The 10801-nt window shown below is 51.0% G+C and overlaps 1 protein-coding gene across 1 annotated transcript; it reads right to left on the bottom strand.

The window, feature by feature from the left end:
• Positions 1-228: 228 nt before the first annotated feature.
• SSTR3 (somatostatin receptor 3) lies at positions 229-9890 on the bottom strand. Its single transcript, XM_056341689.1, has 2 exons — positions 9097-9890; positions 229-6085 (listed from the first exon to the last, which is right to left on the bottom strand). Exon 2 carries the CDS (start codon positions 6028-6030, stop codon positions 4825-4827), a length of 1206 nt encoding a protein of 401 aa, XP_056197664.1. The 5' UTR covers positions 6031-6085; positions 9097-9890; the 3' UTR covers positions 229-4824.
• Between the last annotated feature and the right edge of the window lie 911 nt (positions 9891-10801).

The raw sequence follows: 10801 nt of genomic DNA, 5'->3' as shown, positions 1-10801 counted from the left end.
TCCTGTACAATGACTGAAGCACAACGCGGCCTGAGCAGTTCTTTTGCCTGAGCTGAGCCGCAGCATTTCCCTGCTGATGACAAATGCGGCAGCTCCCTAACAACAGCTTCAAATGACATTAAATGTGGGCTGTGTTAGTAACAGCCTGGAAACGCACCCTGGCCTCTCCCCGCTGGAACACCACCACCCACCCACCCCCAATCGTCATTTGCTGCCCTTACCGTTTCTCTCCTGTGCAGAGCAAAAGGGTCACATTGAGTGGGTTCAAAGCTGCCCCAGGCCACTGTTGGGCTGGCAGAAATCTGCTTGGGTGTGCATGTATGGTGGGTCTGTGTGTGGGTCCCATTTTCAAGGTCCCATTGTCATCTCCCAGTTTTAGCCCATGCCTGCACTGTGTATGGAGGTGTATGTGCTATGTTCTTCTGTTCATGCTTAGGCCAAGAGGTACGTGCATGTCTGGGTATGTGTGCATCTGTGTGGGTGGCCACATATGGTCTCATGCACACATAAATATACTTGAATCAAAGCACTCAGAGACGTGAATATGCATATATATTCATACACATTCACACAGTCACATGTACCCACACACACACGCGTGCAACCACATCAATACTCATTTATATGCATGTATACACATCACATACATATGCCTCTATATCTGCCCTTGTGCACTCTTGTCATGTGCGTATAAACTCCCTGAGCGGCTGGCAGAACGGGCTCTCCGTGTCTCTAACACCCTGTCTATGATCAAACGTTTGCTGGGAAGAGGCACTGCACAATGCTGCTGAAATCACTGCGGCCCTAACTAGTCTTGCAGCTTCAACCTCTACGTGATGAGAATAAAACCTTTTGTGCAGCACAGGACTTGATGGAGCCCTTATCTCCACGTCTCTGCACCCAGAATAGAAAAATCCATTTCCATATCTGACTGGAACAAATCCCCCTGAACATGTCCAGAATTTCACTTAGCCACTGCGCACGGTCCTCATGGCCTCTGGGTTGCCCGGAGTCAACCACACCATCATTAGGAGAGGGATCATAAGGGTGGTCAGATTAACGCTGCTACCACAGACAAAGCTGAGGATTCACCAGGAGGGAGACAGAGCTGAGGAGAGGGGCAAGGGTCAGGAGGCAGCAAGGTACTGTCCGTCGTTCCAAACGTCTGTTCCTATAAAAAACAGCCTTTTAATCAGTGGTGACAGTTGGCAGGTTTTTGTAGCATTTGTTTTCTCCTCATGAATTTCAGACAAAAAATACCTTTTCTTTTCCCTCCCTCAGTCTCATTTTTAGTTTGTCTCCATTTCTTCCCCCGATTTGTCACTGAGAAATAGGATGCGGCATACAGGGGAGAAGAAAACACAAGACAGAAAAATATGATGCTTATGACCCTTTTCTTTTAAACTCCTGTTTAAACTAAAGACCCCCCATTATTTTGCAGGTCTCTCCAGAGCACATTTTGTTTTTCCCAGCAGGCTCCCCCGCAGAGCTGCCTTGCTAGTGGGCTCAGACTCCATGTGTCAAAATGATGTCTCCTTGGCACGCTTGCTTGGTGCTGGCGTTGCAGTGCTTGGGCTTTTCAAAGATGCAGGTATTTTAAGAAGCCAACCAGTTGGTGGAGTTTCTTGAGTGGTGACTTGCAGCAGATGGAGCTGCAAAGGCTTGCAAAATGAAGTCTCAGCTCCATTCAATGGTGAAGGAGAGCATCTCTGTTAAGCTTGTTGGCAGCCAGGGAACTCCCCCATCTCCCCACAGCAGCTGGGCAGCCACTCTGCAGAGAAGGAAACCCTTCCTAGATCTGCCTACCACCCATTTGAGCTGCCTTCTGCAAGGTCCTCATTCACTGTCTCATACCTTCTTCAGTGCCTGGTCATCAACCACAAAAAGTGTTCCATGCTCCTCACCTAATACCATTTCTCCCCTGCCCTACAGTGATTGCTATGCCAGTGGTGCCCAGCATTCACCTTGCCCTGCTCCTCACTGCAAGAGGAGCAACACAGACCCCCGTTTAAAGTGCTGTGTTGTCCATCTATCTCACCACTTGATAGCCACACCTTTTAAATTCCCTGCTGTTTGCTGCCCCTTGTACAGGCAGGAGCTTTGGCAGTTTGTCTTCATTCTGCTAGGATTTCTTGATTGTGCCTCATCCAGTAGATGCAGTGGGAGCTCCCCAAACCAAAAAAAAAAAAGGCTTTTTTAGTCCACAAGACTGTATAACCCGTGCTTATGAATAATTTGGCTGCTTTTCTCACTGGGGCCTAGAGTGTGGGCAGCTGATGCATGGGTGGAAGGAGGAGGAGATGTGAAGAGGTAGCAGAGGATAGAAACTGGCTACCAAGCACTTTCTTTTCCCCAAGAGTTGAGCCTGCACTCCTGGGTGTCTGCCCATGCTCAGGGCAGCAAGCACACTTTGTAAGAGGAGCTAAGCAATAGCTGTGTGGTATCACTGGTAGCTCAGCTCCAGAGGTTGAGCCTATAGGCATGGACAGCTTGGCACCAGCAATCCAGGTTCAAAGAGGAAACAAGAGGATGGAGCATTCGTAGGGACAATCTTTCTCTGTCAGCTGTACCAGTGGCTGAGAACACAGCTGAATGTCTTTTGCTTGGTCATGTTTGCAGTCCTTCCCACCCTTCCTCTGCTCTCTGGCCTGGCTGTGACATGTCTCCTTACCTGAAGCCCTGTGACACTCTTTTCCTGAACTTGGGTGCCCTACACTGCAGTTCTCCTGATGCCTGCTAGGCCTTCGCTTCTTCTTATGTCACCTTTGGGTGACCTTGTCTCCTGCTTCCTCATGAAGTGGTTCTGTTCCTGTCATCCTCAGCTGCTGCAGCTTGTTCTGCTTCCCAGTCCAGGGCTTTTGTCTTCTGTTCCAGCACAACTGATCCCATGCTATCCCTTCACATCTCATGTCTTCTCTCAAGTGACCTGTGAGGAACCTTTCCATCACCCAACCAGCTCTTGTCACTGACCCTCCACAGACTGCCACCTCCAACATTTCCTGACCTCAGGGAGGCATGTCTCCTCCTAGTGGGTCCCTCCTTCCCATTTCTCAAAATTATTTGTGGAGAAAAGTGCCCGAATACAACCAAGGGCTCTAGTATAAGAGTCATCTTTGTGGCTGTAGCTTAGCAACAGCATTCATGGAGAAGTTCAAGGTATAGGGACGGAGATTCAGCAGAGCCTGCAGGAACAAAGTCAAAGTGGAGAGACCTACTCACCCTTGTACATTTCTGCCCCTCTAGCCTGCACACTTGGATGGGCCCACCCACAACTTCCCTCCGACAGCCGATGCACAGAAACAAGCACTCATTCAGCACTCACAGCAGCACACATACTCTCACATTCTTACCCAAGCATTCACACGTGCACACGCACACATTTCCATACATACTTGCATGCCTACACAACCATATCTGCACTTAAACATCCCACAATTACATAACCACACTTCCTCATCTATGTTTGTATACACTTACACGCATGGTTACCCCTTCATGTACATTTGTACACATTTATATGCACCCCACAGCCACACACAGATTAGCATCAGTGCTCAGCCCATGCATGTCTTCCACTAGCCCTGGCTCCTTGATCTCTGATCCTGTTTGGCCATTCTCATACATGTGCAGTCCAGTGATCAAACTTGCATACAACCACCTTTGTGTGCATGCGGACACACCATTTCTCTCCATCCTGGGCCAAATATTCTAACATTTCCCACAAGACAAATCAGTTCCTCCTATTGCCCAGACTCCTGCAAACACAGCTCTCACATGCTGGAGATCCCCCAACCTCCCTCTGCTCCCTGCCGCCATCTGCTACTGATACATGCCTCAATCTCCTGCACCAGCCAAACATTAATCTCTGCAGAGATCAACTCATTTCAGAGGCATTGTGTATTCTCAGGAGAGCCAAATCTATGGCACCCCTCTTCCCTAAACACACAGAACTGTTCTGCCCAGTTGGCCTTTTAAGTTCAAAGGCTGTTTGTTTATTTACAATAAGGCTTAGGGAGAGGAAAGGGGAAAGGGCATTTCAGCTTGTAGGAAACCCTGCCTCCAACCCATGCCCTGTTGTCTTCTCCTCTACCCTTGTTACACCTTCCACCAGGATGCAGAGGCACCAGGAAAACCCTGAAGAATTTGAGATGCAGAAAAGAAATGTCCCATTTGCTCTCCCAGGTAAGTCTCATCACCCTACCCAGAGTCCATGAGAGCCCTGGAAAGAAAGAGGAGGCTTTGAGCAGTCAGAGTGGTCTCCAGCCACGATGAGCATGGGTAGGAAAGTTGTCCCCAAGGCTTACTGGAGAGCTAGAGAGGGGTCACCCGTGCATGTAACTGGCTCGTATGTCTTTGCTGCAGACATTGTTCCTTCCTGTTTTTCTTACAGGGTAAACTACTTCTCGTGTTTATAAGGAAGATAATCAAGGCACTGGGATGCCTATTTGTTGTATATGTCATTTAAGGACTTCCTTGAGGTGCCTCAGTCAGATGGCAGATGATGACCTTCACAGTTGGGTCATCTAAGGACAAATCATGCAGTCTAGTGCTGACATTGCTTTCTCTATACTGTCAGTGCCCATCATCTCTTCAGCTCTCCCTGGGTGCAGTCCTTCCTTTACCAAACCTCAGGTGTCCCTTCCAAAGCCAAGAACAATGCCTTGTGTCTTCCACAAGATTATGGAGCTCTCTTCATTTTTAAGCAGTCTTGGACTTTAATATTCCCTTGTATCAACACCTCCTATTGCCTTTGAGGTGGAAAAGCACGGAGGGTGAAGGGGGTCCCATGTCCCAGTGTGTCTGTCCCCTGCACCGTCCCTTTCATCATAAATAACTGACATGCAACTTGTTGCTCTTTTCACATCCCATGGGCTCTTCAGGGAGTGGTTTTTGCTCATTGCTTTCTCCTTCCCTACTGCTTAGAGGGTGCTCCTGCCTGTCATTACCATTCTGGGTGATCTTGCTGATCTCACCCTCTTCCCCTTCATCATCAGTCTTCTCTGGGGGGCACGCTGGCACCTCCTGGCTCTGGATCCGGCGGGATGGCCTGAGGATGGCCCTCCGGAAGCCCTGCTTGAAGCGGTAAGAGAGGAAGCCATAGATGATAGGATTGGCACAGCTGTTGGCATATGGCAGCACCACCACGAGGAAGTAAACGCCAAAGAGGGATGGCTCCTCTGGCAGTGGGCAGACGACATTGATTATGTTGAGAACATAGAAGGGAAGCCAGCAAAGGACAAAGACGGCCACAACAGCCACCACCATGCGGGTCACTCTGCGCTCTGAAAGCTTGTGCTTGGAAGACAGAGCCCTCACCCGCCTGCCAGAAGAACGAACCTTCACAACGATAAGAAGGTAGCAGAGACAAATCACCAGCAATGGCCCAAAGAAGCCCAGGGTGGCAGTGTAGACAATGAAGCCAGCTCTCCACACCGAGGCAGGCTCTGGCCACTGGATGTGGCATGTGCTCATTCCTAAAGGGACGTCCGAGAAGATGACCACGGGCAGCACCACTACAGAAGACAGCACCCACACAGTTGCACTAACGGCCTTGGCCACTCGTGCTGTCCGCCATTTGGAGGACTTCCCTGGGTGGACCACGGCCAGGTAGCGATCAACACTCATTACTGTCAGGCAGAAGATGCTGGTGAACTGGTTGATGGCATCCACAGCCATCACCAGGCGACACATGAAAGACCCAAATGGCCAGTAGGACAGGGCATTTTGTGCAGCCAGGAATGGCAGGCCCAGCATGAAGAGCTCATCAGCTAGGGCCAGGTTCAAAATGTAGACGTTGGTCACCGACTCACTCACAGAGTGCCGCAGGACCACGTAAATGACCAGAGAATTTCCAGCCAGCCCCACCACACAGACAATGAGGTAGACCAGAGGGATGAGGACACCGCTGACAACCACACCAGGGCTGGCGGTGGTGGAGCTGTTGGGGGTGGTGAAGCCTGCCCAGCTGCCAGAGGCATTCCCCTCCTCTGACACTGCCGGCGTGGGGAGGCTGAAAGCAGAAGTGTCCATAGCAGAGGCAGGGAAAAGGGCAGTGGGCAGTGTCCTTGCAGGATCAGTTAGCAATCTGCAGGTGAAAGGAGAAAAAAGCCATTGATACTGAGGACATGAGAGCTGAACAAAGCACAGATAAAATCACCACATGAACTGCATGTAAGTGTGGACAGGCATGGGAAGTCGAGAAGAGTTTGTGGATGCTGGCAGCTGCTGGAAGATGTAGGACAATGTCGACCTCATCTATTCCTGGAAGGCACAGTGGGCATGAAGGGACAAACAGGGCCATGGCTCAACATGGGCCAAGGGATCCTCTCCTTTGTGAAAGAACCACAGACTAGGATAGGGACAGGGATATTTCTAACTTTCTGCTATTGGCACCGATACTGAGGACATAGTCATGAGGGTCCTGGTTCTCATTTATGAGTGGCAGGTGCCTCATGAACAAAAGAGGGAAGAGCATCCAGTGACAAAGTGCCATTCCAGCTCTGGCTTCCCCGTTCACTGAGTGTCCTCCTGCTTGCTGAAGCTCTTTTTGGACTGGCCAGGTTATTGTGGGGTTGTTAGCCCCACCAGCAGAAATGAAAGCACTTCCACTCTCAGTCCAAGCCAGGAGGTTGAGCTCAGCACCTGAGCCGGAGGGTAACTGGTTTGTGTTATGTCAGTTTGAGAGTAAAGGAAAAGCCAGATTATTCCGGGTACCAAGAAGGATCAGTGCAGATCTCTCTTGTCTTTTTCTTGTTTTCTCTCTCTCTCCTTCTGCACCCTCTGACACACCGCTAATGGAAGAGGCTCTGCCTGCCCCAGCTGCTTGCAACACCAAAACAGTGTCCCAGCCTTCCTAATTTGAGGTGCCCGATTGCCCGTCACATCAGGGTTTGGCATGGAAACAGCACTCAGCTCACCTAGAGAGAGCCTTGAACAAACAAACTGTCTGTTCACCACCAGCTCTCTGCTGACACTGGGTGAGAAGCTGCAGGGAGAGAAGAGACAGATAAGGGAAGGACATGCTTTCTGTCTTGTCAGGGCTCCAGATATGTGAAATACAGAGCCCAGGACATACTCCAGACCAGAGACACCCTGACAAACCTTATGCAGGGGAGATCTGTGATGCTTTCAGGATCACTCCAGCTCTGGCAAAATTTTCTGGAGGTGTGGAGTGACAGGGTCATCCTTTTGATAAACTAGCTCCTTGGAAGGGAGGATGACTTCATGGAAGAGAACAAGGACCCTGAGGTTCACCTTTACCCATCCCAACAAATCTCTTAGGGCTCTGAAGCTCTTTTGTTATTGAAATGAAAACTGGGGGTCTCAGAGGCAAGTATATTAATGACTTTCAGGAGGCCAGAAACACTCTGGAGACTTTTCTCCCAGACAGGGTTCTCTGTACCATCACAACTTTCTTAATATTACAGATTTTCTTCTTTTTTTTTTTTTTTTTTTTTTTTTTTTTTTTTTTGTAGATGTCATTCCAGCTTCTGGAAACCTTAGGGGAGACTTGGAGACTTGAGCTTTAGATGGATTCCCTGGATATCAGATCGGCAAACCCAACAGAATCCACAAATGTATCACATCTCATGCTAAAAAAACTTTGTGTGATAGGCCCCATAAAAACACAGTTGGGCAACTATGTCTTAAGGCCATTTCTGTAGGGTATTGCATACATGTTTCCTGCTATACTTAAATGAGCTTTAAAGTACTAGAATTGTTTAGACTTCTTTTTATTTGCAGGTGCCTTGGGGGGTGACACACTGTCCGGATGGAAGCGCATTTCTTGGAGTCCTGCAGTACTGTGTTGTCCCACATCATGAGTGGCTTCAATGAACGGGCAGAGTAGGAAGTGGTTTGAAATTACATTTCTAAGCTCGAGGATCTTTACTCTGACATTTTTTTCCAGTGCTGTTCCAGTGACGCAAATCATTTGTTGGAGGAAAGGGGAGGGCAGTGGCTGCTCTGAGGGCAAAGATCCCTGCAAAGAGTGGCAGAGACCAGAACAGTATGTTCATAAAAAGATGATCTTCTAAAAGGTGGAGACATAGTTAGGAATCCTCTTGGATGTTCCTCCTGCATGCAAAAGAACTTCCCCCCCAAAAAAAGCATTTGAAGACAGAGCCCCATGAATATCAAATATGGATGGGGACACTCATGCTGGGGCTGAAGAGCATTTGGGGAAGTGTCTGAGGTCCAGACCTCAAAGCTGATTGCTCAGGCTGTGATTTAACAATACAGTAAATCCAGCTTCAGTGCTCCAAAAGCCCTCAAAATGCTAAGGCATGCAACACAAAGCACTGATTCACTATAAACTCATTCTCCTGCTCAGACAGCTGCAGTGGAGGAGCTCTGTCTTTAAGCAGGCGTGGTCTTGTGCCATTCTAACTTTGTCGAGTACCATCTACCAGTTCAAATGCCGCTGCATCACACATTCTGGTTAATTTGACAGAAAAAACACCGGACACCAGTGCCTCAGCTGGGTTTGATCCACTCTGCTGGCTGCTTTGGCAGCACCTGCATAGGTAGGAATTGATGAGGATCCTTGGGCTCTGACTAATAATGTCTTGGCATCTGCTTGGGGTCTGTCCCTGATGCAGATAGCACCTGTTGCAAAAGGCTTGGGATCCCCTAACAGGTGCTGCCAGAATATACCTGGTCCATATATCTGGAGAGCAGGAGGAAGGCAGAGAGCTAGGAATAGGTAGTAAATTGGTGCTACTGCTTTCTTTAGGGGGAAAAAAAAATATTTCTGCATTGAATGCGAAGAGGAGGTGGATGCTAAAAGCTGAGCCTGGACCTGGTTACAAAACAGGAATAGAAGCTGGGAGGGACCACAGAGTCCAACAACCTGCAGTCCCTCTTGCCACCATCCCCTCCTGTCCACCTGGTTTCCCAGGGCCCTGTTCTAGCTCAGGACTCGTCCTGCCTCACCTCGGGGCTGAGCTCTCTGGGCTGGGCTGGCAGAGCTGGGGGGTCAGGGTGGGGTGGGGGGTCGGCAGGTTTCCTTCTCTGGGACTGCAGAGTTAACTTCTGCATGGAGTCGTGCCCGCGGGAGACATCTGGGAAAAGCGGGCAGAGCCGCCTGGTACTTACGTGTCGTTGGGAGGTACATTTTCCTCTGCTTCACCGGGAAAATCCGTGTCACGTTTTCCCCCTTCCCCTTTCTCAAAAGCAACTGAGCCAAGCGGTCCCTGGAGGGAGGGGGTCCCACCAAGCACTACCGGAGACTCGAGTCCTTCCTGGCCCTGCCCATCTCCCCCTCCGTGACTGGGGCGGCACTGGGGTGGCACCGAGGCCCACTGCCGCGCCCGCTGGCGGCGGCCGGCGCTGCGGGGTCCCTCACCGGGGCCGGCGGGTCTCCCCGCCGCGCTGCCCCGGCCACCCGCGGGAGGGGGCGCGTCCGCCGGGCGCGGGCAGAGGGAGCGGAGCGGCGGCTGCCGGGGGACGGGTACCGGCAGCCAATGGGCGCCGGGCACGGGAGCACCGGCAGCGGGAGAGGAAGGAGGGGATGGACGGAGCGGAGCGGGGGGAGAGACCAGGATGGAGAATAAAAGGGGGAGAGGCAGGTGCGGGAGAGGGGGAGTGCAGCGGAGGGGAGGATGGAGGAATGGCGAGTACGGGAAAAGAAGCTGGGGACAGTGGAAGGGAGAGGGAGAGGAGGAAGGGAGGGATGCAGAGAGCAGCTCTGTGGCGGGAGAGTGGCGTGGCGGGAGGGGGGGACTCGGCTCGGCTCCCCTAGGAGGGGGGGAGGGCTGTGGCAGTACAAAGCGCCCTGTGAATGCCCACGGGCACACAGGAGAGGAGATCCCTGTTCCGTGGATCTTGCGGACAGCACCGGTGCTGCTCGGAGCTGCAGGGACACGGCAAAGCCTTCCAGCTGGCAAGATGCTCAGGAACCGAGGTGGATGCTAAGCACACAAACCCTTGTCCCTTCTGTTCTGCCCTACAAGCACCTCCAGGTGGATGGAGCTGAGGGCAGACGGGCAAATAGGGGAGCTATCTCTCAACTCTCCCCTGGCTCCATGCACAATCTTGTATCTTTTGCACCTCTTTGGGGAAAAATCTCCAGTTCAACAGCCTCAAACTCCTCTACAAGATTTAATTTCTGCTACAAGGAGTGGGTCCAGAAGAAATGGGGCAGGGCAAGAAATTAAGCTCCTTTGTGTAAGTAGCTCTCCGAGGAAGGAAATTAGCATTTTCCATCCCATTCCCTGCACAAAATGCTTCCCTGTAGTCCTCACACTCTTCCCTGCCCTGCAGCCAACATCAGTGACTCCATGTGCTGCACAGTCACCCAGCCCTTGACATTTGTCACTGCTGTTATAAGCATTTAAGCTCCTAGGGCCAGTTCCAGCCTTAAAAGAAGTAGGGAGTATCTCTGCAAGCGGAACATAGGCAGAGTCTAAAACTTGGCCTTCCAGACTGGCTTGAGCAATTTTGGCTCCAGCCAGTGCTGCTCAAAGGTGAACAGATGAAGGCAGTACAGGGCTTCAAAGCTGTCAGGATGCCTTAGCTTAGATCTTGGCCACAATGCTGTCTGGAGACACAAAGAAGAGATGAGACCTCATTGGGGAAGGAATGGCATGGGCAGCACCCCGTGGCTATCTTTGTCAGGGCAAGCATCTGCAGCACCAGGGAGGGAGCCCCCAGGCTTGTGTCTTGGAAGAAACAGAGCCATGCAACAGCAAAGCTCTACCTCTCGTAGGACTTGTTAGGAAAAGCACAGTCATAGGATCACAACTTCCAGGTCTCCAGCTCACTTCCTCAATGCTCAGAGTCCTGCCCCGTTCCCTGCCTC

This window comes from Falco biarmicus, chromosome 5 (genome assembly GCF_023638135.1).
Source record: "Falco biarmicus isolate bFalBia1 chromosome 5, bFalBia1.pri, whole genome shotgun sequence".
Taxonomy (NCBI): Eukaryota; Metazoa; Chordata; class Aves; order Falconiformes; family Falconidae; genus Falco; species Falco biarmicus.
Note: the sequence above shows the minus strand (reverse complement) of the source record. Positions and strands in the feature narration are given on the sequence as shown.